Below are 25,576 nucleotides of genomic sequence, written 5' to 3' on the forward strand. Positions count from 1 at the left end.
CTCATCGCTCTCTTTTAGGTCAAATGCAATTGAAGATTATAAATAGTGTTTCACATCCCATAGTCTGAAACCACGAAGACTGAGTGACGAAAAAAAAAAAAAAAACAAAGAAAACCAAAATTATTCAAAGATATATTTGAATGAGTTGCATTAATTATAATATAAAAATTATTTACACCCTAAATTAATACGATCTAAGCAACGTGCTCTCTGTTACGAAATATTACTTTCAAATACCAAAATGGAAATTCGATATTTTCTATTGATCTTAGTTAATCTCGATAGTGGCTCGGAATTTATTAGTTAAAAGTAATTTACATGGTGACAAAAATTCATGAATATAATTTTGTTCAGTTTCCAATTCCCTCAATAGAATTGTGAATATTAAGCATTAATGGGAAGCACAGAGAAAAAATTCGTATTTATCGATCGACTTTAACAAGTTTGTGATTTTAATGCAAGCATACATGAGTTTGCAATTTTAAATTAAGACAGTATCGAAGATTTTTATTTTAGTCTTTACTTGCCCGTACTTTGAAAAGTTATCCATTATTGTTTGTTCATATTAATTTTCTTACTCTTCAATTTCCATCCCAACGACATTGAAGCAATACTCGAGCATCCTTTTATTCATGAATCGAGACACAAGTATATGTCTTTCATTCACATACGTACGATAAATGAATATAATAACATAGTTATTAAGTGGAATGAGATAATAATTAGATTTTAAGATCTATATATTTGAGGGAAAAAAAAAATCGTTATAATCAAAGAAATGAATTATTACTTTTCAATAACTTAAGAAATATACAGAGGAATTATAACATATATGATGTATATATAAATATATAAATATATAAATATATATATATATATATATATATATATATATATATATATATATACATATTCATTATGAATTATGGTTTTACAATTAACAAAGAACATTATACGATAATCTAGTGTATAACTATATTATGTTAGCGAAACAACTCAAAATTGCTAAGAAAAAAAAATAAATTGTATTATTTATCATTGAGGATTACATCAATTTTGTTCGTGTCAACATGAGATCTCTGCCGGCAGTAGTTTACGGTTACCTTATTCACGAACAGCAAAAAGTCAGATCAGATAATGAATTCCAAAATATGTAACTTTAACATGGTTACATGCACGTGTTTATTTTCTTACCCGGCTATGATTTATACTGATGAATTATGTATTTTACATTTCAGAAAGAAAATTCGCGGACCAGCAAATATTTTAGTAAGCTTCAAGGAATGCTACACGATATGAGAAAGTCCCTAAATTCTCAACAAAATGGACACCACTAATAAGCGCAGAGGAAATAACACGAGTTTCAGCTTTGCTGAGTAGACATACACGTTAAACAAATGTGGAAAATTCTTCTATGCAATCTGTGATGCTAGGCATGAGAGATACTGTCTAAAAAGAAAGAATATCACCCGAATCTGTTGTGTTTATTAACATTTCATCAAATACATAGATATAGTAATTATAAGACGTATCGTTCTTCGAGCATATCTCAATAAATGCTATGGTGAATAATGACCCCGGTAGCTGCAAGGATTTAATATAACGTGTTAGATATTTTTTTGGATTCTCAGTACATATTGATTTAATGTTATGTATTTTGTATTGATAAATCTTTATACTAACATTGTTCCTTTGCTTCTGTCTTTTTTCAGTATACCAAAAACAATATCTTACCGACGGAATGGCTCTGTACAACATAACGAAAGGGATTGTAATTCATGAGAAAAGGTTCCCCTGCGAGAGGTGCGGAAAAGTGTACAAATGGAAAGAATCTCTGTTCAAACACAGACGCATCGAATGTGGAAAGCCGCCACAGTTTGCCTGCAAGATATGCGGAAATCGATTTATGCATAAGCATCATCTTACCAAACACTTGGCAGCGATTCATCAGTTCCCGCCACTAAATGGGGGAGATATTATAATATTCAAATGAATGTTTTGTGCTCTGTTTATTGCTTATTTTTACAATTTGTATGTATCCGTTGAACGGGACAATCTGATTACCCATTTGACAATTTCTAATTAAGAATGACTTGTTCTCAACTCTATACGTGGCCATGTCGGCGATAAATAGCAATTGTAACTAACCTGAGCGAAATCAATCCAGAGTTATTTCTATACGTTGTATGTTAAAACTCTTTCAAAACACTTCGAGCTGCGTTAGTTGTTTTTATTTTTAAATAAAAAATTATTCCAGTTTGTGTAACATTGAAATATTTCGTATGATTTCGAAGAGACCCTTTCTCTTTTACATAATGTGATATACTTCAATGTCGACAACCCTTGCTCATTCTGCGTAATAGAAATCTAAAATACTGTATCATAAACGAATTGTATGAGACCTTAAACTTTGGATATTTTGTTGAATTTTGCCATAATTATAACTGTTATAAATATCTTATACCGTGAAAGATTATTACTTGAAATAATTTCCTCTGTTCCTCCGACTGACTCGTTGGCCTAATATTTCCTTATTTTCGCTACTATCACTGTGTGTATTACCATAAATTTTCATACTAACATAATTTTTCTTTTTCAGTATCCTTGAAGTATCGTCGATCACGAGGAATGGCTCTCTACAACCTAACAGAAACGATTTCATTCCACAAAAAGATATTCCGTTGTAAGGGATGCGGAAGAATGTACAAATGGCATGATTCTCTCATCAGGCACAGGCGCATGGAATGTGGGCTACCGCCAAAATTTACTTGCAAGATATGCGAGCACGCGTTTAAGCATAAGCATCACCTCGTCAGACATATGAGAACAATCCACCAATATCCGTGAGGGAAAAGGAAAACGCTACGCCCTTTAAATAAACGTTCCATACTCCATTCATTGTGGTTTCAGGATTTTTATATGTATGCATATTAAAAATGGAGAAAGTGATCTGTTATTTGAACAAACTATCAACCTCGAGTTACGTACTGACAATTTAATTGCTTGTGATGAGAATAGCTGTAGTAGACAGTTTATATTTTATTAAGTTCATTTCAACTAAAATCAACTTGGTGATATTTATCCTAGCGTAAGGCTTGTTTCTTTTGTCTTTGGGATCAACTATCAATAAAATTATACACACCCTGTTCTCTACATTTCTAGATAAAGATAAAACCTTTGGGTCGCCGGCCTGCGGCAAGCTTTACAAATACCAAAAAAGACTGGCTATGAATCAGCGTGCTGAATGTGGCGGGAAAGAGTTTCAGTACGGATATCCAATATGCAGTAAAAAATTCAAACATAGATACCATCTCCGACCTCATTCGGCTGGAATTCACACGATTCAAGCTCTGCTAACTGTACTTACCGGCAGCTTCCACAGCAATCTTTTTCATTTGAGATTTAGGCTTAGCGTCGATACCGATTGACCTGAACATGCATATTTTTTATATCTCTAAATTAATAAACTTGTAGTAAAGTAAATTCGTCGAAGTAGGTCCGGTAGAAACCTTTAATTTATAGTATCAACAAAGTTTCGGACGGACTACCTGCCGTCCATCTTCAGGTTAATTTTGACAACGTTCTGGCTTAGTTGTTAATAGTTGTATGGAGGAAGTGACTTGTTGAATTCCTCTGTAATGGCGCTACTATTAACAACTAAGCCTGAACGTCGTCAAAATGAACCTGAAGATGATCGGCGGGCAGCCCAATCAAAGCGTTGTTGATACAATAAATTAACGGTTTCTACCTGACCTACTTTGACGAATTTACTTTACTACAAAAAACGACAAAGTCGTGAACGCAACAATAATAAATGAATAAACTATACTTTATCTATATCCTGTTGTTATTATGTACAGATTGTATGTATCTATGAAAGTTATAAAATAAAATATTTGAACCGGTTGGAAAAAGAAAAGAGTAAATAAAAAAACCCTGAAGTAGGTAATATAGGATTATAAAACAAAGTACACGACAATTGTGTACGAAAGTTTTTCTTTCTATTCTAACTAATGAAATATTTTTGTTTACAGATTGGTGGCCCGACGGTCGACGACCAGAAGATAGTCCGCATACTTGTCCGAAATGTTCAAAAACGTATGTGCAATTTGGAGCGTTGTATAAACATTTCAAATACTCTTGCGGAGTCCAACGAAAATTCTCATGCTCGGAGTGCAAAGCAAGATTCAAGTACGAGTACGAACTGATGCATCATTTAAGAAGAACTCATAAATTGATCTAATATATACGCGATTTTAAATAAAAAGAAACTGCTGTTTTCACCTATACTTCAAAACTATGAAACTTATGGCTGCATGTTATTTTCATCCGATTGGCATTTTTATAAGACAAATACTTTTAATCGAATGGTATCGAATAAACGTATGCTAAATTTAAATTGACCTTAGCAATACTTTAATTACTGAGTCATGGTAGCGGCTACCCAATATTGTTTGTTGTTGATTATTGATTAAAAAATATATAAATCCCTCATACCCAAATCCTTTCTAAAAAATGAATTAATGCGCTGACTAGGGTCCCATATTTAAAATTTAAGTTGAATTTGATTAGAACATGTCGAAGTAAAGTATCCAAAATTGCGTAGGGTTTAACAAAACTATTAATTTTTTACACTTACGATGAAATTTGCAAACCACTAATCACTGCTTCGCTTTACTTGCCTTACTTTTTCAGTTTCAGCAGGTATGCGGTTTAGGAAGCGTGTCGGAGTAAATAGAATCCAAATCAGGAAGCCATTCGCATGTCATAAATGTGGAAATACGTACGTGTGGAAGGTTTCGTTGAATCGTCATTTACGAGAGGAATGTGGAAAAGCACCCCAGAACATGTGCAATTACTGTGGGAGACGTTTTAAACAGCGGGGAAGCCTGCAACGCCACAAATTGACCATGCACGTGCCTTTTTATTGATCAGACTATTTGATCGGACTTAATCGTGGAAAAATAAATATATTTGTTGATTCAGCGTTATGTCTGCGTATAAGTTTATTCTGAACCAATATTATGCAAACTGTTGCATATCCAAGTTGTATTTCTTATTGTAAATAATAAAAAGAAATGAAACCTTCTTTCACGTGTACCAGTTGGATAAATTACAAAACGAGGATAATTTAGCGAATCAAAACAATGCTTGTACAGTACATAAAATTGAAAATTATAGACTGTGAATAAACTATGTGAACCATTCCGAATTTATCCTGTAGCTTATTGTATCCATAGAAACATGATTTTGGTAAATTAAGTGTTTATAATATCCTACGTTTCTGTAGTTTGGAATAATGAAATACCGAACACATATTGTAATTATTTATCCTTTGTTCTTAAGTTCCAGGAACGTATCAAAAAGTAAGCCTTCTGAATTTCAAGCGGAGAAGTCACTCGAAACCATATCCATGCTACAAATGCGGCAGATCGTACAGCCAGAAAGGAAGTTTGAAACGTCATTTGCGTATGGAGTGTGGTAAAGATCCACAATACATATGCAACATTTGCGAGAAGGGATTCAAGCAGAAAGCCAATTTTCAACGACACAATTTAGCCATACATGGATATCAAGTATAAATTACGTATAATTTATAACATTGGTCAGTGTCTAGTAATATCAATACTAATCAGATATTCGAACAGTGTAGTGATCGAACGATTATAGCTATTCAAAGCTATAATCATTGTATAATCGAATTGACCATCATGGTTGATATTTTCACAGAATAAACGTTTCTTAACGCACGAGGTGTAGCAGTAATTTCAATCCTGATCTATATTCCTAAATTTCAAACACACACATGAACCATCTTGAATGAGAATTGTTCACGAAAATCGGGTTACCACTATTTTACTAATACTTCATGGGTTTTCAGGTCTGCAGTATGGAATGAAATTCCAATACTCTGGGAATCAGTACCCATGCAGTGATTGTGGAAAATCGTACTCCTGGAAATCATCCATGGAACGACATCGTCGCGAGGGATGTGGCAAGCAGCAGTCAGTCAAATGTAACTATTGCGACAAGCGTTACAGATGGACAGATTCCTTGTATCAGCACGTAAAATACAAATGCAAAGTAAAGTTAACGAAATACTCGAAAAAACAGGCACGTCAAGGAAACGTCGCTTACCTCTCCCAAAATCGTTAATAGTCGTTATCGTCTACTAGTTAGATTTAAGGAAAAAAATACACCCTCGTTACATTTTCGTTCTCTGTGCAAATATAATACTATATTATGATTTTTAGTGGTATCGAATTGCGTAACGATGTGGTGAATATTCTAATGTTTTATTGTTTGCAAGCTTCACCCACTTTATAATAAAACATTGCAACGTTACAAACTTAGTAAGGCATATAACATTGTATATGTACACGTATTATGATCAAATTTTTATTTTCAATAAATGTAATATTTGTAAAACGCTGTTATATCTATTTCAGGATCGTTATCGTTTTACATTATTGTCATTTGATTTAAGGCAGTAATCGGTAGCCTGACTCTGAGAGTCAAACTGAACCACACCCAGCACCTGGTTTATCGTGGATAAAGATAAAACATTTACAGGTTTGTAGACAATCTTCGCATTCGGATAAGAATTGAGGAGAAGAACGCACAAAAGATATTTTTTTACAAACAGTAATTCTATATTTACCAAGGTTGACACACAACTGTCATTCTTTATTTCAGTCGTAATGTAACTCGGTCGTAACGTCAACGACATCCAGTTAATAATTGGAACTTATGAACATAAATAACTCGATTTTATTGTTGTTTCAGACGCTAAAAGAGATCCCAAACGTGTGAACTATGATGCACCATTTCGTTGCTATAAATGTGGGAAACAATATACATGGGCGGATTCTCTAACTCGGCATCTACGGGAAGGATGTGGAAAGTTGCCAAAATATTGTTGCCGACTTTGCGGTAGAAAATTCAAGCGAAAGGACTATCTCCAGCGTCACGAAGTCACTGTTCATAAATTTGAAATTGAAATAATTTAATATTGCTTTTATTTAAATACAATTGTTCTGCGTTACTTTTACATTTTTATAGAAAAAAAAAAGAAAAAAGAAAAAAGCCTAAAACAAATAGAAAAAGAGCAGAAGAAAAAACCCTGCAGTATGAATTGTAAGAAAGTGGATAACAAGTGTGACGATGCGAAAGAGTAATTTTAATATACAATGAAATTATACGCTCATTCCACAACGGCAATACACACGTTCTCTGTATTATTGAATTCCCTCTCTAACCTTTCACACATGTAATTGCGAGAGCACCACATCCTAAAGAAAATGAATTTGTTCTCTTGGCAAACCGATCACTCAAAAATGAATTAATTATTTTCAGGTGGTTTAGGAGGCGACTACTACAAAAGGATTGGAAAGCATTCCTGCCGCACATGCGGAAAGGAGTATAAGTGGATGCAGTCTTTGACCAGACATAAACGCGAAGAGTGTGGAAAAGCACCGCAGCATTGTTGCCCAGTTTGCGAAATAAGGATCCGACACAAGTGGCTTTTGAAGAAACACATAATTAATATGCATCCATGGTTGCTTTTGAAAAGGAAGAATACATGAAGTGTCTAATATTATACGTATATGGAGTAGAAAAGAAACGAACAGGTTTAGATTATCCTTACGATATCTATTGTTGTGTACCCGTCTAATTATTATTACGATTATTATTATCATTACATCAGATTTGTTCTAATAAAAATGGTGTATGTTTTAAGATAATTAAAATTTGTAATAATACTCCGAGTCACGTATATTATCCAACTATTAGAGATGGCAGCTAACAAGTATATATATTTATGTACACTCTAATAAAGATTTTAAATGAATCACCGTGCAAGAAATATGAAAATCACTGACATTCTGTAAATAGCGTTTTAAAATTTTACGGGTGACGTGTACTATTGTGATCGGACACTAATATCATCCTAAATAATCCTATGTAATTGAATTTCTAATAATCATTAATTTTATGTTTTCAGGTAATTTCAGGTCAGATTACTATAAAAGATACCGAGGAAAATATTCGTGTGATGCCTGTGGGAAACAGTATACATGGAAACCATCTTTGACTAGACACAAGCGTGAAGAATGTGGCAAATCGCCACAATTCGCCTGCCCAGTTTGTCGAATCAAAGTCAGACGCAGGGGTCAATTAAAGCAGCATTTAATGTACATACACAATTGGCTATGTTCGTAAAACTAAATGATCCAACGCTTTGTAAATTTAATATAATGTATATTAAATATCGAGACTCTGTAATACCATTCTTGATAATTTTTTTTTTTTTTTTATATTATCTTTTTTTCTTTGTCGTTCAACTGCGGCATTTAATCTTAAATCGCATCGTGTTCTAAAAATAATAGTCATTCAAATCTATAAACTCAGCGCTAACAGCGCAGTTCAAACTTGATAGATTCTTTAGTTTCATTTATATAATGCCAATACCTATGTGACTACGTACTTATAAATTTATCTAATAAGAATCAGTACGTAGAGTTCTTGTAAGACACGCTACTTTCGTGAAAACCTTGCCCAAGGATACTCGAAGTTTTTTGAGAGATATTCGTTAGTATTTCAACTGGTGAGAGGGAAAACTATCATTATCATTATTAAAGTGCATACTGAAGGTGAAATAAGGTTAATTATTTATCTATTAAGCGTCTGTAATGAGATGTTCAGTCGAGCCTAACCCTCTAATTTTAAAGACAATAATATAATTGAATTTGTAAGTGTATGTCGAATTGTGGTATTTATAATAATATATAGACTGCAGTAAACATCCATAAAAATGTGACTTTTAAATGCAGTGAAACTCCTACTCCCAATGTTAACAATATATGTATTATCATTGTAAGCATATAATGTTTTATGGGTGTCTATATAATTAAAATGTCATCGCATGTCTCGCCTGTATACGCATCATTCCTTGACAAGTATCAACATGGTATTTCTTTTTTGTTTTGCAGGTGTGCGTTATTCACTAACTCATCCATGCAGAGTATGCGGAAAGCAGTACACGCACAAATCTTCCATGTACAACCATCTAAGATTGTGCGGAAAAGAACCGAGATTCGCATGCCATCTGTGCGGAAAGAAGTTTAAATATAAACATCGACTGCAATCCCATTTGATATCTAACTTCCATGTCTTACGCCAATAGCAATAATGGTATTAATACGTATTACATTGTCAATGATGCCGAGGATGTATATGAATGTTTAAAATTATCTCTATGAGAGTCTTGCGTCAAATAGAATCTATTATCATTCTTTTTTATTGTTACAATTTTCATTGTTCGAATTTTAAATTAGGAATTATTTTCCAGTCACCGAGGATGCGCCAACCTACCCATGCCGGACTTGCGGCAAGATGTTTAACAAAAAGAAGACAATGTGGAATCATTCGAGGCATTGCGGGAAGGAACCACAATTTCTTTGCGTCATTTGTGGGAAGCGGTTCAAGCAAAAACATCATTTACAGAAGCATCTCAAGACAATTCACAAGCATGACGAATTGACTTGTAACGATAATAAAAATAACGTTTGGTATTAATAGGCGCAGGAAAAATTTCATGTCTTCAAGATAATTATAAAACAAAGCGTATAATTAATAATTCTATTACCAATTCAAGCTGCGAGAATTTCCACGTATTATATATTCAATCTGTAAATAAAGAATTATATTTTAACTTTACCATGCTTATGTTGTATAACAATTCGCCCGTTCGTCTTATCATTATTGTTAAAAATTACTGTGATTCATAAACTAACGTACGTTTTGTTTTTCTCTGCTTGTTTTCTAGGTTTCTATTCGCCTTACAGAAGATTTGTGTGCAACAATTGCGGACGAAGATACCTAAGACAGTATACCTTGCACAAGCACCTTAAATTCGAATGCGGAAAGGAACCACAATTTGTGTGCCCGTTGTGCGGAAACCAATTTAAACACAAGCACCGACTCAAATCACACTTGATGTCGTACAAACATGTCTCTCGCAATAAAACTTTGAAATAAATGCAAATACAAATTAACAAAGTACAACAACAATTATTAAAATTCCTCCTATTGACGAGAAAAAATTTATGACAAGAATGGCGTCATTGAATTAATGGTAATAAATTTATTACATTAAATGTTCGAATATCTTTTTTATAGACCGGCTGAAGAAATGGGCTTGCGACAGATGTGGAAGACGATACATGTGGAAAGTATCCCAACAAAATCATATGCGTATCGAATGTGGAAAGGAACCAACATTCACGTGCCCTATTTGTGGAAGGAAATTTAAACACAAACATCGCTGGCAATCCCACGCATCAAAGATACATCACATCATTCTATGAGAAGCTTTCATGTAACAGATATAATTTTTATTCATTATACTCTATCCCAATCTAGGATAAATAATTCATGTGATCATTTTTCTTCGCACTGACAATGTATTGACAATTACTTGTGTTGACGAAATAAAGCCTTAAACAGCCAAGTGCATTCTCTCAGTATCATCTGAACAGTACTAATACTATTAAACTATAATATTTTAATCATGTAATTTGGACTTTTTTAACATCTAAATGTATCGTCACAACATTATTTGCAGACGTGATTATCATCTAGTAGAAACTTTCTTGTCACGTCAAGCGTAATTAACAGACCTGATAGTCAATACGAGCCGAATCTTTCTGGAAAATTATTTCACTTTCGCTTTATGCATCGGGTGTGTTTTTATACTGAAAAAGATTTTTCTGTTGTTTTAGATTTGCACAATGGAAAGCTGTTCCCAATGGTCATCCACAGAGATCAAAAAGCCAACTCGAGGAATGACTATTATTCGACAAGAAATACATCCAGCTTGTCGCACAATTTGCAAAACCTGCAAACATCGCTTCGTGTAAAAAAATCTCTTGCTAAATTTCCCTGCAATCGATGCAACAAAGTTTACAAGGTCAAAAGATCTTTGACTCGGCATTTACGTCTGGAATGTGGAGTTGGTCCCTCTGAAATCTGTTGCATTTGTGGCAGAGGGTTTCGCTATAAATTCGCATTAAGGGATCACGAATCTCGGTGTCGAAAAAAGTTTAATAGGATTCGAAAATAAACTTGCTATAGTGTTGAATCCATACTTTCAGAGCACAACGTAGAAGGTTGGTAAATAAAACTGTACGATGATCTGTTCCGTGTATTACACTAGTATGGAATAAATCAATATTTATCGTTAATCCATTATAAATGTATGTGCAAATAATAATAAACCAAAAACATGAAATAGTGATTTTTATTTATCTGTCGCATAGTGTCGGAAGTATTTATTTCAACTTACCTTTATTTTTAGTTCACACATAAGTTACATATTAAATTTTATAAAAATGAAGAGAATGCGATTGGTATATGTATGATTCGTTGTTGTACGTATTCAACTGAGATCTGTATTTCATATTCACAATTCTAACTGTATATAAATAATATCATTCCAGGTGTACGATCAGTGGCACAACAAGCTATCGGAAGTTTCATTGCTCCAAGACCGCGACGTTCTACCAAACGTGTTATTCGATGCCGTGACTTAACGGCAGCAAGACTAAGTCTTTTTCCGGTATATCAGAGCACTCCGTCGCAACCTGAACGATGTAGAGATTTTATTTGTATGCAGTGTGGAAGATCGTACAAAAGGTACGACAGTTTAAAGAGGCACCAGCGTGTCGAATGTGGAAATAAAAAGGGACAACATGTATGTAAACTGTGTAATAAAAAGTTTAATTACAGATTCCTGTTAAGGAACCATCATCTTGCCTTGCATGGAAGATGAGCCAATTTTGTCGTTTGTTATATCGTCTGTACATTTTAGTTTGCCTAAGTCAGAACATCTGATCCTTGACTATATATAGTATTTTATGCTACTTTAGAAATTCAATGTCTGCTATTTCGATAACGTGTAATATACATTTCATGAGTAATGAGATGTCGACATTTTCTCTGCTAAAAATAATGTTCGTCGTGAAATAAATATATGTGTAAATTATTAAATTAATCCTGTCTGCAGTTCTCGATCATCCATCATTGATCCTCAAGATATAAAACGTAATCAGCGCCTAATGTAATTAGATAGTACTGTTTATGTAACAAAAATGTTCGCACGTTCACTCGTAGTTTGTAGAAGGTACTCTTAGTTTAACGCAATATACTGTTTGCTATTTGGATACATGAGTTTTTATTTTTTTTTTTTCAGATATAATCATGCAACTCAATACTTCGCAAACTCATTGGTTGCCATTCATCTTGGATGGTTCTGCTATTTCTATGAATTCATCGTGCAGTAAAATTAACAAGCAACGATATGTTTGCGGAGAATGCGGAAAGTCTTACACGTGGATGGACAGTTTGAGACGTCACCAAAAGGCTGAGTGCGGCGATAAAGAGGCGAGATACTCGTGCGATCTGTGTGACAGAAAGTTTTACCGAAGATATCGGTTTCGTGATCATATGCTATCAAAACATGATGGAATATGAACATCAAAAATTTGTCATTTGTGTTTTGTGTTTTGTGTTTTGTGTTTTGTGTCTGTTGATAAATCAACATAGTTCTATAGGATTTTAAATACTAAATAAAAATAGCTTGTAATTACTTGATAATTTTTTTAATCGTTGTATTTAGTAATAATAAAGTGTTGAGTCTCTAAGAATTATGTATATAAGATTAGTGACTAGGTTCGATAACCTTTGTCACTTCTCACTTTCAGCCAGCATTCCCAACGAACGAAAATGGATGATTTCGAATCGAAAAGAATTGAAGAAAATTGATTCTACAACGGACCACGTCACCTTATTCAATTCGTTTTCATTCGAAATTGTTCAACTGCATTAAAACTGGAAGCTGTTAATCAGCTTTCGTTTACTGCATTATAGTGTCCAGCTTGTATGCACTCTAATATTTATGCTTTATTTACAAAGTAGCGAGTATAATTTTCTAAAACATTGATTTACTTTCCAGATTTGTCGTCGCCAAATTCTGCGTTAGACTATGATCCTGTTTTGACGCTGCGACTTAAACAACGAATGCAGAATCTACTGTCAGGCGACATGCAACATATACCCCAAATGACAGGACATCTGCCAAAATTAAACGTCGAGCCCTGTACAGTCTTGTCTGAAACTGTATTATTTGCCAGACGAGCAATCGATGCACTTGAAAATCAATTTGCTTGCTCTGATTGTGGCAGGACATATAAGCGGCGTGACAGTCTGAGACGTCATAAAAGGGAAAGCTGCGGAAAGAACAGGAAAACATTTTCATGCTACATTTGTAAAAAGATCTTCGATCAACCTTCCGAACTGCGCAATCACGTTTTGACTCACGGCAGATTCTAAAGTCAATGCTTATTTACAATTTTCTGTGTGTAGGCTGAATACTACCTAAGTTATAATGCTCATTCGCGATCAAGTGTAAATTTTATACCGTTTAATTTATTTCAAAAGATTTACTTATTACGTATGACTATAAGAGTGGATTCATGTTTTACAATATGCATAAACTATTCATCTTAATCGTAAGGGTATTCAATTATGTATGTTAATAATAAATCCCTGTGTGAACAGACTCTTCGATCATCGTTGCTGTGAGCTATTCACATACATCAAGTGTTGCATGAGCTTTTGAGAAACTAGTGTGTACCATCGTTGAGAATATTGGCATTAAAAATACTTGATACTTTATTTTTTGACAATTATTTGAGGCTTAGATTCCCCTTTTTTGAATCGGTACAACACATTGCATGTGCAAAGTTTCCAGCAAGTATGTTTTCTTAGATTTTGTGGGCGGACTTTTTGATTCACATGAAATGCGCTAACAGTATCTCAGATAAATATTGTTATACATCCTATAATCGAATATGTACGCTCTGAGCATATCGAAGAGTTTACATGTATGCAAAAGTAATATTTTTCATAGTTACCTGTAACTTATTAAAACTTGTCAATTTTTTCTTTCAGATTATCAAAACGATAGCGAGCTAAAGTGTCCGCGAGTTATTATTAAGAGACACGAATTTCGCTCAGCCGACATTAACACACTGTTGAGTCCAAGAGCGAGTAGACAAAATACTTACGAATCAGTAAAACACTCCAAGAAATCTGCAACTCGACTCGATAACGACACACCATCAACTTCTACTTCAAGAAATCGCAATAGTTTGGATCGATATGTTTGTTCTGTGTGCGGTAAGGGATACAAGCTTTCGAAAAACTTGAAGCGGCACACGAATTTTGAATGTAACAAGGAAAAAAAATTCTCGTGCCTCTTATGTGGAAAAAAATTTTATCATTATTTTAAAGTTAAAAACCACGTTGCCGCAGTGCACAGAAATTCAAATTCCGCATAATTGTTATTCAACATAATATAATTTCACAGGCAATGTAAATCGAATGTGATATACAACTAGCTATTGAGACTTCTATGATGGTTTGAAAAATTCTCTATGTCCCAAGCATAATTATGTACATCTAAAATACTTGTAAATATTAACTGCGTCGTGATATTTTGAATTGCATAACGGATTACCTTTAGAAAAAAAAAAAAAAATACGAACCTCAGACAATTCTTCGCCAAATTCTTTTATAATCACCCCACATGTTGTTAGTACATACTAATAAATGACAAGTTCTGATCTGATAAAGAGAAATGTGACCATTTTAGCAGAGTGGAAAATGGAACAGAACTTTTATTTGTTGCATTGCGTCGTAGATTAGACAGCCGTTTTCGTTTGAAATAATAAAATATATCTGTACCAAAATTATACCCATTATATTTAATTAACGATTGTTTTTTTTTTATTTTTTTACTGGAATAAGTGATGTACCTATAAAATACATGATTTGTTCTTGGAGAACGAAATTCACGTACTTGGTGCTCAACCACGGAGATCAAAAATAATCTCGTTTGCTTAGATAAGTATGATCGGTGGGCTTCATATATTGCAGTAATAGTTGATATTTGCAGAGACAATAAAATAATTCGTCAACGCTTTTGGTGAATGGTATGTGTTGAACTCTTGTTCTGTGTTCGTCCTACACGTTATGTTAGTTGTGCTTTGCGCAAACAATGGTACATACGATCCAAATAACACAGTTTATGCTGAATAATGTTGACAAGATTTATTTATCTTTTTTTAGACCAGAAATATTCACCAGGGGCAGCTATTGAATGGTATTACCAATATCAGAGTCTGTACTTCCAATTACTTGCTGAAAAAAAAATGGCTACCACATCGAAGACTCCGGGCAGCGATGAAAAATCTTCGATATCATGCGGGGGCCAGCAAAGAGTGCAGCGATCAGGAGCAGCCTGCTTGTTTCTAACCGAGAAAGAAATGGCAGATATGTCACAATCCGTTGAACAAAATGTATTGCCTTGTCCAAGTGAACAAACAAACTCGGACGTGAATTGTGGCCCCACAGAAACCTTAAGCTTCGTAACGAGCAATATTCAAACCAGTGGATATTCGTGCCCACGATGTGGTAACGCATACGCTAGACCTCATTCATTAAACAGGCATATAAGATTTGAATGTGGTGTAGAGCCACAATTTGAATGTCCTATTTGTCATAAAAAGTCTAAGCATAAACATAATTTGGTGCTACATATGCGTACACATCAAAAACCTTGAACAGATTAATTATTTTTATTGACTCTGGATCTAAAGAGACTTAATTTAAACATACGGAGAAATCTTAATTATTCAACAAATTTCTTGACTCATTTTCAGCTACAATTCATCGACTGCATTGCACAGGTTTTAATTCGTTTATTTTTTTTCCAATACACGTATTTTATAATCATTACCAACGATCTCTAAATAGTAATTAACAAAACATAACGCGTCTCCAGTAAAGACTGATAAAACTGCCATATTAATTTAATTCAGGGCAAAGAATCATCATAATATTTTTCTATAGTTCTTAGCAACGAATGAGATATCCTGCGCACATGATAAAATAAATTACATTGTTACGTAGATTGTGTAGTATATTATGCTAAGGGTAAAATCAGTTAAATGATCATTGCAATATATATATATATATATATATTTGTCATAAGTGAATAAAAATAATCAAATGAGAATTATGCACGCACACAGTGTCTTGCGTGTATCACACATAACATGTACCATATATAGTTGAGTATAAATTTCACTGCTTATTCATATATTTCTCTATATGATACTAGAAAAAAAATCCTCTTATTCAGTTGAATTTTTATAACGAACCAGTGTAATTATATAGAGAATAGTTTACCATTAGTTCAAACTGTGATTTAAAAGAAAAGATATACATGTATTAGAAATTGAAGTATTTTCGTTGAAACGAATCATTGTTATTTTAAAATGAATTCGCAAATTCGACACATTGTATTAAGTATGTATGTAGATTGTGTAATCTATATATACATTATATAGTATATACATATATATATATAACTTTAGTTGAATTAATAAACATATATTTGCTAACGCCTTAATTATAAGTCTTTTACATTTAATGCATTTGCACAAGTTGCCATCAATGAAAAAAAATTATTTGGGCATCATACCAAGTTCTTATTAATCGAATGACGAATTATTATGCAACTTGAGAGTTTAATTGCAGCATGAATCGATGTATCTGCATGTTAAAATTCAGCTAAATTTTTGTAATCCATTAAATGTTTCAGTTTGGCAGCCACTTAGAGATGGAGAGGATGGTCCTCCGTTTTTGTGCCCACGATGTGGACGTAGCTACTCTCATAGATGCAACCTTACTCGACATTTGAGACTTGAATGTGGAGTTCGCCCCAGATATCAGTGTTTAGTTTGTAAGAAAAAATTCAAGCATCGTCATCACTTGCACGACCATCAGCGTACTCATTTGCGTACCGGTTTGAGAACAACACAAATCTATGAACAAGTGTATAATATCTGATAAGATCGCATCAAAATTTTTTAGATATATCGAAGAACGTATTAACGTAAGTTTGGAGCGAATTGTAGTGATGTGATTTTTTGTACAGTTATATGTATAGATTAATTTAGTCATTGCAACATCGCCACACGTGTTACATTATCTGTTTATTATACATATCCTTACAGCTTATTTGGTCAATCTACGTTAGAAAGAACTACCAAAATTTAAATTTAACTTGTAAGTAAAAATCTGACAAGTTGTTGCTCGGTCCAAAGTACTAAGCTATACGTATGCATATAAAGCCAAAGTAACCCAGGTACTTGTTGACGCGGTAAATTAAAGCTAAGTTAAAACAATAAGAAAACAATAGAAAACGAAACGATTTGATTTATTTACTTTACTGAAAATCAACCGATAACTGATAATAAAAGGTCAGCAAATTTCTATCCAATGCGCGAATGAACGACGAATTTTATATTATTATCAACGAATAGCAGTTAACATTATCATCGCCATCTCTCAAACCTGTGTACTCCGGAATAGTAATACAAATTTCAATTTTCAAATTATACCTAAATTCGAATCGTTCTTAACTGCAGCCCTCGATATCTCGATGATCGATTTTAGAGCTGAACTTACACGAGCTGATCAGAGCTAGCAGACGAGCAAGAGATTTGAAGAGATTCACTATCAGTAAGCAGCCGAAAGCGACCGTCGAACGGATAAGTAAGCGAATAACAAAAATAAAATGATTTGTGGCGAACGTATCGTTCGAAAAAGGAATCCGATTGATAAAATATAAACAAACTTGTGGAGTTCCAAGTGAGTGAAATGCCGACAAATTTTTGCTAGACTACACCAGGTTAGGTTAGGTTAGATTCGTTAGAAAGTGAAGGTAACCTAAAACAGCGAGAAAATGTATTACCGAACGTGTCGTGGAATCGCGTTAATGCGAAACAGACAATTTAGCACAAACGTTGGTAAAAATTTATTCAAAGAATACGACAGCTCGAAATCAACGGTACACAGTGAACGGAAGACAAATCTTCGCGCCACTCTCCACTACGTCACAGCAGCGGGTGTACTTGCTGTTGGTTTGAGCTACGCCGCTGTGCCTTTGTACAGGCTGTTTTGTAGGGTATGAATACCTTCGTTTAATTTGATCCACTTTGATCTTTGTAATTTTCTTCTCTTTATGAATATCCGCTCTCCTTAGGCGTACAGTTACGGTGGGACAACAGCGACTGGGCATGATGCCTCCAAAATAGAAACTATGAAATCGATCCAGAATCGCCAGTTCAAAGTCAGATTCAACGCAGACGTCGGCGCTAGCATGAGGTGGAACTTCAAGCCGCAACAAAATGAGATTGACGTTGTGCCCGGAGAAACTGCACTCGCGTTTTATACTGCTACAAATCCATCGGACAAACCTGTTGTCGGCATATCCACTTACAATGTTGTTCCGTTCGAAGCTGGCCAGTACTTCAATAAGATACAGTGTTTCTGCTTCGAGGAACAAATGCTGAATCCACATGAACAGGTGATTTGAGCTAAATCGTCAGATATCCTTGTGTATCCTAATAAGTTCCAGTCAATTTATATGAAATTACAAAATACATAGGACAATTAAAAAAGGGGTAAAACACAGAAGAATAAAAACTGTTAAAAAATGCTATTAAATGCTTTTAGATTAGTTTTAGAACTTTTAATATTTTGGTATTTTTAGTGTGGCAGTGGTAGAGAGATCGAGTATTTTTTTAATAATGTTTTGGTACTCTTCTTCGACTCATCATTTATATCTAAAGATGAAAATAAATGGCTTGCTAATCTGTTTATCAGGTGGACATGCCGGTTTTTTTTTACTTGGACCCGGAGATTGTGGAGGATCCCAAGCTGGAATATATTGATGAAATAACGTTATCCTACACTTTTTTTGAGGCCAGAGATGGTCTGAAACTTCCCCTACCTGGCTATGCTAATAGGCACTCGTAGTAACGTTTGATCGAATCGATTATTTATTCAATAGGTAATTATGTAATATCCTATTACGAAATATTAGCGCAAATTACTGTATAGACAACATATATGTATATATATCTATATATTCTAATATACATGTATATACATACGTGTATTTGAAGATTTTTATCGAATGTTTACTGATTACATTATTTTTGCTGTGAAATTATCACATACCCTAAATATCCTTTAGGAGTGTATTTCTTTTTCATGATTATCAAGAACTATCGCTAGATACTTTTAATGATTCGTTATGATTGGACAACATTCGTGGTATTTTTGTTTGTTATTTTTTTTCTTCACTCTTTTTTTTCCGGCAGGCATCGCTCCTAATTACTCAATACTGAGCAATCTAAATCCTACTCTAAACTGTTTCTAAGCACCTGACTAAACGTGAATGAATTCATCATTTTATTAAGTTACATTAAGTTCCTTCTAAAAAGCTTTTGATAACTGAGCTATCAGAGCGTGAAACTAAAATCTAAAAAGTGCGTTCACTGGGTAAGCACGCCTGAGCCCAGCTACTTTTTCTTTATCGATATACATGGCATCAATTTTTAACGCCAAGTCGTGCTCCATTGAGTTCCGCGTTCTCAGCAATCTCTGGTGTTGGTTTTCCAACTCTTTTAACATTTTATACATGCGTTCGACCTGCTGGTTTATTCCTTCGATTTCTTTCTGTAAGCTGCAAAATGACGGTTCGCAGTAATTGATAATAATCAGGCAATCAACGACCAAGGTAATTTCAAAAAGTTGAACACCTCGACAGCGAAGAATCTGACAATAGATAATATCAGAGAGTTTGGAACTGTTCAACACTGATAATTTCACAAGGGGAAAATCTACTGCAGAAAGGGAGACATATCGTTTGAAACAGTAAGAGCAGGGCTTGTTGAAAATATCCAACATGTAATCTTGGATTGTGTATGTCGGTAACAATAATTAATTGAAAAAATATAAAGGGCGATGAAAATTTGTCTCACAAACCTTAACTGTGCATAATCTCTACATAGTTCAAGTTCTGGTCGATGGAGCCGAGCCTCGAGTCGAGTGTGAGCTACCTTGAGAGCATAACTTTTGTCAGCGATTGCCTTGCGTGTTAATTCCAAGTTCTTTTCCACATCAAATATCTCCTGCTGAAGCTGTAAGGGCCGAAAAAATCAATTAGTTAATTACTGATTGGTTGAGAATTAGTAGTTTATCAATTTAACAACAGTTTACGTTACTTTGTGCAGGTGCTGTTTCAACATGTTTTTTGCTTCTAACAACTCAGAAGACCTGCGCGATAGTGCATTGTTCGTATTACTCCAAGAATCCCACATCTCCTGGGCAACTTGATTTATTAAAGCCTCAGCGTTACTTCGAAGTTGGCATGATTTTGTTCGCTCAGTCTGCGATTTTTGCACAATTCTATTCGCTGCTTCGGCCCATGTTTCCTGCTCAATTACGCTAGAAGGTATATCGCTTGGATTGAAATTTTTTCCTTATATAGTGAAAAGAAATCTGTATAATGTGCGGTGTTTACAAAACTTGTATATACTATTACTCTACGTGCCAAGAATTTGATGCTCTAAATGCTTTGGCCGTTAATGCATAATTTCACAAGTGATCTTGATGTTTGAAACACATCGTAAAGGTACAACTAAACGTGAAATAATATTAAAAACTGGCTTATACCATCCGTCAAACTTTTCAATCCCCGCACAATATTGCAGTCCTCGACTATAATTATTAAGCTGATGACAAACTGTATCTATACCAAGAGCACCTTCTTTATTTTTCAAATCAAGCTCCAGCTGATTCTGCGATGCTCGGCTATTTCGCAACTGAGGAGTATGATGTTTAAGATTTACTTGAATAGATACAGGACATGAAACCAATAATTAAACCAGATCATGCATCAAGTGTATTTAGATACCTGGTCTTTGCATTTATCAAGGCAGATTTCAAGCTTTCTTTGACTGTTTTTCAAATTTTCTATCTCCTTCAATAACGATTTTTCACTTTCATCGTGAACAAGTTCAGTCCCTAAATGAAAATTTTCATGTTGATACCACAAACGAGGAACTGTTTCGTAAATTCTAATCAATGAATTACTACTATACCACAAATACCTTTTCTAGATTCTCGGTGGTACAAACATTCTTCTGCGATATGCAAAGGTCCTTCAATATCGTGCAATGCTTTTTCCAACAATTTTCTACAATCGTATAATCGCTCGTTTTCCATAATAAGCCTTTCAAGCTCGGAGGCAACCTCATTGCGCCAGAACATTACGTCGGTTATTCTTTCGCCAATTTTTCTGCCTGTTTCTCTCTGGCCTTGATGTATCTTTTCCTCCGCCTCCCTGAGGCGCAACATTGTGAGATCTCTCAGGTCTGAAGAATATTACACTTCTCACAGGGTTGTATGATTTTTTAACACTCACCTAATAACTCTCACAGTATCATTTCTCAATCGCTCCGCGTAGTGTCTGTTCAAATCTGCCTCGTTATAGTACTTGACTTGCTTCTGAAACCATTCGTTCGGTGTGTATTTTGTGTACAATGCCGATTGTAAAGCGTGTGCAGGATTCCGTTGATATCCGGCTACCAAGTTGGGAAATCGCAAAGGTTGAGTTGCCATATTATCTGTTATGTAGTATGCGTCAGCTGGACGTTTCATCGTGCACTGCATTGATCTGTAGATTCGAATCGAACGAAATATATGAAAGATCCTCTAAATTGCGCTACAAATTTTAATCGTGCTTCTGTACGTCAAGTTTCGAAAACAAATTCTTATGTCTCTTTAAAACCCATCTACCCAGATATGACTGAACTGTTCACTGTTCTGCCAAAAACTTGTTTGTAAATGCCGAACTGTGGAGTATTAACTCACTTGATGTGTAAAAGTGAATATAAAAAGCTTTATTTTTGTTGAAACTATAAATTTAAAGGTTTTGAAAGGAAGTCACTTCACCAGCACTTGTATAGCAATGCAGTTTGTTGGATCAATAGGATGGTGTTCCAGTAACACAAAGAAAATCAATGGAATTCCTTTACAAGCACCATAAATAGCCTTTATTCAAATAGAAGTGCAGAGTCATGCAATTCTGGGTAATTGCCATTGATGCAAATCAGAGTTAGACAACATCATCAATCCCATTAATATCAGTAAATAATTACACATTCAAAAAGCAGGGAATACAAAAGTAAGTTGAAAATGAAATAAAACATCTGCTGTCGAAGGAGGCAAATACAGATCAGTTGACTTATCGTGAGGATCTCAAACAATTTTCTCTACGTTTAAAGTAATTAGCTAGTAATTCATCAAGCTCTCACAGCGGCACGATTTCTACGTTTTCATATCCAGCATTTGTATGTCAGGGACGAGGCTTGGCTATTTCATGGCATTGGCTGTATTGAATCGGAACTGGAGGTACGATACGAGGCATTGCTCCACCTACGGCTGTCCACGGTTGGATTTGCTGTGAAAATATGAATAATATTTGTTTAGAAAGAAGACTGCGTAAAGAATGAGCAAATAATTATATCAGATTATGGGATTCAATTTGAACTGGTATTCAAATATCCCGATTAATTAATATTGCAAGAACAATACAAAAGTTAGAATTGTGGCGAATTTGCAACGATTAAAAATTCAAATTACCCGCCAATGATTAGAGGTCAACATGGCTGACGTTAAGACGGAGGTGCCTGAACGTAAATATATTCATTTAAGTTTTCTACCGGAATTATTAGAGATTCAAACGTACAAGCTATACATGCTACGGTATTTGATCAATATAAACAATTTGAGATATCTTTATTCAGTCGACAACTTTTCGGAGTTTAAATATGCATCCAAATTGAAGTGGAATCCAATTTTTAGGTTATGATAGAAGCACAACGTGACGTCTTGTCTTTTAATTAAATTGTTAAATATAGAGTACGTAAACTTTCCGTTACAATGTAACGATAATTATCGACGTTACAAAACTTGCTGCGAAAATTTTGTTTCTAGTTCCCTTGTCTGCGCTTGATACACTTACGTACTTGACAACAGATTTCGATTTGATAGTTGACCATAATTCTTTTAGTTTTGTATATAATGTGTTTTTCTCATAATGGATATTTTGTACACTTTTATGTTATTCTTTCAGATTGCCCAGGAACGCAGAGCGAAGATGCTGGAAAAGCTTCCGCCTGCGCCGGCTGTCCTAATCAAACAATATGCTCTTCGGGCGAGGCAAATAAAATTGATCCAGGAATAGAGCTGGTCAAGGAACGGCTTTTGTCCGTTAAACATAAAATTTTAATACTCTCTGGAAAAGGTGGAGTTGGGAAGAGCACAATAACTTCACTTGTCTCACGGGCATTGGCTGCGGATGATTTGGAACGAAATGTAAGAATCGAGAGCTTCTCTTTTAAATTGATAACCCACTAGCATACTTATTAAATGTTAAAATCGTACTTGCAAGTCAATCGTGTTCTGGTTCAAATGTTTGGGTGAAAACAACCCGCAAATGAAACTTGTTTTACTGGAAGAAATTTATCAGTGCCAGAATCAGACTCACCCTTCTTCCCAAACCGAGAATATCCAAATGATTCTCAACGTACATATTAGGCAGAACTGTAAATGGTAGGCAATAGTTTAGGCTGTGACCTGCTGTAGGGAAGACTAAGGAAATGATATCTGTAGCCTGCTTATGTTGTGTCAGGTTGTGTCAGGGTCTTATTGATTTCTATAGTCAGGCCTTCAACTGAACTCAGTGAAATTAATTTAGGTCACATGATCTTTTGTCATACTGGAGTAACTGAAACTCACTATTCTCAGATAAAATATAAGTATTTGTTCGTTTTCTTTTCTTCTCTTAATGATGAAAATGGTCACCAATGATTTTTACCAAGTAAAGTTTTGATAGTGAGTGATATTTCATTTTATTGTAAAGAAAACAAATGCTGAGTTATCTGGGGCAGCATTAAAGTATGTAGTTGGAAACTCGGAAAACTTTACAATTTACTTACCATTTTAATGATTATATGTATTCTTACATTTTCTAACGATGTTTTCATTTAATATACGAATTTACTCATAATGGATAGTTTAAATACAAATCTGTTATTTTTTTGTAGGTCGCAGTCTTGGATATAGATATTTGTGGCCCTTCTCAGCCCAGGGTACTTGGAGTATTGGGAGAACAAGTTCATCAAAGTGCTTCCGGGTGGTCTCCAGTTGTAAGTTTGTTGAAATAACATTGGACGCATTGATTCTTGTGAATTTCTCTTGTTACTTATACTTTTATCAACTTGAGATTTGGAGTTAACATATTTGACAAATGAAAAATTCATGTCTATTTTTATCTCTTTCGTTGCAGTACATTGAAGACAATCTATCCCTTATGTCGATTGGTTTTCTACTGGGAAGCGCAAGCGATGCTGTAATATGGAGAGGGCCGAAAAAAAATGGTATTCCATTTTGTTATCATGATAAAGATAGTAGACGATGCTCAGTCCAAGCGGAAAACCGACCTCTGGTTTCCTAAGGTCTCATATTATTCTAAGGGTAAAAATTGATATCCCTCGCAGGTATGATAAGACAATTTTTATCAGACGTTGATTGGGGAAGTTTGGACTATCTGATACTGGACACGCCGCCCGGTACGTCCGACGAACACCTGTCTGCGACGTCGTACTTGAAAGCTGCAGGGATCACAGGAGCTCTGGTGGTAACAACACCACAGGAAGTTGCCCTACTCGACGTAAGAAAAGAGATTGATTTTTGCAACAAGGTCAAAATCCCGATTATTGGTATAATCGAGAATATGAGTGCGTTTATCTGCCCCAAGTGCAAGGTGAGATCATTAAAGCAATTATTGCCCCTGTTTTGCGATCGATTATTTCCCTCAATCGTAAGGTTTTTGTGCAACTTCTGGTATTATCGTTCGTTTAGAATTCCGCTGAAATATTCCCAGCATCGACAGGTGGAGGTCGTCAATTAGCCAAGGATTTGAACATAGAATTTTTGGGATCAATCCCACTGGATCCACTCCTGGCAAGATGTTGCGACGAGGGTAAAAATTTTATGACTGAAATGCCAGACTCACCAGTCGTGGCCGTGCTATCGCCTATGATTCAAAGTAAGTCTTCTTTTCTGTTTGCGTTTACATTGCAAAAATAGTAATTCACTTAATAAATCCAAGTTGAGTTTTATTTCAATTTTCGTTTACAGGGATCATACAGAAGTGCGAGAAGACCGAAGTCAGCTCGGCAGTGGACGATTAACATCAGCCAACATTTCCATCTACACTACGGTTACAAATATCGTAAATTATCTTCTTTGTAAAAAAGTACCCAGGTATTTGCGAAAGTCAGAACCTGATGCAATACTGGTGGGTATATGGTGAATGATAATTTCCCTAGCGCATGATATGATTGCTAGGCTCGAATTAGACTAGCATCAGCCTCGGAAATGGACGAGATTTGTATAAGAATTTTATTCGCAAAGAAACGTGCGGGGTAAGACGTATATTTTAATAGAATAATATTTATCTATTAAAATCTTATGCGAAAAATAAATGTTGTTACATTAAATTTATATTTATAAACATAATAAGTAC

The 25,576-nt window shown here is 34.7% G+C and overlaps 3 protein-coding genes and 3 long non-coding RNA genes across 8 annotated transcripts; 5 read left to right on the forward strand and 1 right to left on the reverse strand.

Annotated features, from left to right (window-relative positions):
- The first annotated feature begins 4,038 nt into the window (after positions 1 to 4,038).
- On the forward strand, positions 4,039 to 9,724 carry LOC124214189 (uncharacterized). Its single transcript, XR_011176642.1, has 5 exons — positions 4,039 to 5,605; positions 5,882 to 6,016; positions 6,787 to 8,608; positions 8,994 to 9,195; positions 9,353 to 9,724. It is a non-coding gene; the product is annotated as an uncharacterized lncRNA (long non-coding RNA).
- Positions 9,725 to 9,808: 84 nt separating this feature from the next.
- LOC138190644 (uncharacterized) lies at positions 9,809 to 12,169 on the forward strand. Of its 2 annotated transcripts, XR_011176646.1 has the most exons (4): positions 9,809 to 10,062; positions 10,183 to 10,381; positions 10,785 to 11,171; positions 11,502 to 12,169. It is a non-coding gene; the product is annotated as an uncharacterized lncRNA (long non-coding RNA). The 2 variants fall into 2 exon arrangements; XR_011176645.1 differs by lacking the exon at positions 9,809 to 10,062 and having other exon boundaries at positions 10,078 to 10,381; positions 11,502 to 12,168.
- Positions 12,170 to 12,556: 387 nt separating this feature from the next.
- Positions 12,557 to 13,737, forward strand: LOC138190645 (uncharacterized). The gene is made up of 2 exons (XR_011176647.1): positions 12,557 to 12,940; positions 13,016 to 13,737. It is a non-coding gene; the product is annotated as an uncharacterized lncRNA (long non-coding RNA).
- Positions 13,738 to 17,587: 3,850 nt separating this feature from the next.
- Cox11 (Cytochrome c oxidase copper chaperone COX11) lies at positions 17,588 to 19,103 on the forward strand. The gene is made up of 3 exons (XM_046616349.2): positions 17,588 to 18,097; positions 18,176 to 18,499; positions 18,799 to 19,103. The coding sequence occupies exons 1-3, from the start codon at positions 17,876 to 17,878 to the stop codon at positions 18,949 to 18,951; spliced, it is 699 nt and encodes a 232-aa protein (XP_046472305.1). The 5' UTR covers positions 17,588 to 17,875; the 3' UTR covers positions 18,952 to 19,103.
- On the reverse strand, positions 18,828 to 23,682 carry LOC124214183 (tektin-3). Of its 2 annotated transcripts, none has more exons than XM_046616347.1 (9): positions 23,534 to 23,682; positions 22,299 to 22,444; positions 21,407 to 21,658; positions 21,093 to 21,325; positions 20,897 to 21,006; positions 20,656 to 20,804; positions 20,205 to 20,427; positions 19,966 to 20,120; positions 18,828 to 19,663 (listed from the first exon to the last, which is right to left on the reverse strand). In XM_046616347.1, exons 3-9 carry the CDS (start codon positions 21,652 to 21,654, stop codon positions 19,453 to 19,455), a joined length of 1,329 nt encoding a protein of 442 aa, XP_046472303.1. In that variant the 5' UTR covers positions 21,655 to 21,658; positions 22,299 to 22,444; positions 23,534 to 23,682; the 3' UTR covers positions 18,828 to 19,452. The 2 variants fall into 2 exon arrangements, with proteins under 2 accessions (XP_046472303.1, XP_068990735.1); XM_069134634.1 differs by having other exon boundaries at positions 21,856 to 22,444.
- Positions 22,520 to 25,550, forward strand: Nubp1 (NUBP iron-sulfur cluster assembly factor 1). The gene is made up of 7 exons (XM_046616348.2): positions 22,520 to 22,679; positions 23,120 to 23,361; positions 24,093 to 24,194; positions 24,335 to 24,425; positions 24,546 to 24,811; positions 24,910 to 25,096; positions 25,189 to 25,550. Exons 1-7 carry the CDS (start codon positions 22,649 to 22,651, stop codon positions 25,239 to 25,241), a joined length of 972 nt encoding a protein of 323 aa, XP_046472304.1. The 5' UTR covers positions 22,520 to 22,648; the 3' UTR covers positions 25,242 to 25,550.
- Positions 25,551 to 25,576: the final 26 nt, after the last annotated feature.

This window comes from Neodiprion pinetum, chromosome 3 (assembly GCF_021155775.2).
Source record: "Neodiprion pinetum isolate iyNeoPine1 chromosome 3, iyNeoPine1.2, whole genome shotgun sequence".
NCBI lineage: Eukaryota > Metazoa > Arthropoda > Insecta > Hymenoptera > Diprionidae > Neodiprion > Neodiprion pinetum.

Coding starts and splice junctions, on each gene's coding strand:
- Cox11 (XM_046616349.2), top strand. CDS start 17,876: ATGTATTACCGAACGTGTCGTGGAATCGCGTTAATGCGAAACAGACAA. Junction 18,098..18,175: donor TGTACAGGCTGTTTTGTAGG/GTATGAATACCT, acceptor CGCTCTCCTTAG/GCGTACAGTTACGGTGGGAC. Junction 18,500..18,798: donor TGCTGAATCCACATGAACAG/GTGATTTGAGCT, acceptor TCTGTTTATCAG/GTGGACATGCCGGTTTTTTT.
- LOC124214183 (XM_046616347.1), bottom strand. CDS start 21,654: ATGCAGTGCACGATGAAACGTCCAGCTGACGCATACTACATAACAGAT. Junction 21,326..21,406: donor GATACTGTGAGAGTTATTAG/GTGAGTGTTAAA, acceptor GTTGCGCCTCAG/GGAGGCGGAGGAAAAGATAC. Junction 21,007..21,092: donor CCACCGAGAATCTAGAAAAG/GTATTTGTGGTA, acceptor ATTTTCATTTAG/GGACTGAACTTGTTCACGAT.
- Nubp1 (XM_046616348.2), top strand. CDS start 22,649: ATGGCTGACGTTAAGACGGAGGTGCCTGAAC. Junction 23,362..24,092: donor CGGATGATTTGGAACGAAAT/GTAAGAATCGAG, acceptor ATTTTTTTGTAG/GTCGCAGTCTTGGATATAGA. Junction 24,195..24,334: donor CTTCCGGGTGGTCTCCAGTT/GTAAGTTTGTTG, acceptor CTTTCGTTGCAG/TACATTGAAGACAATCTATC.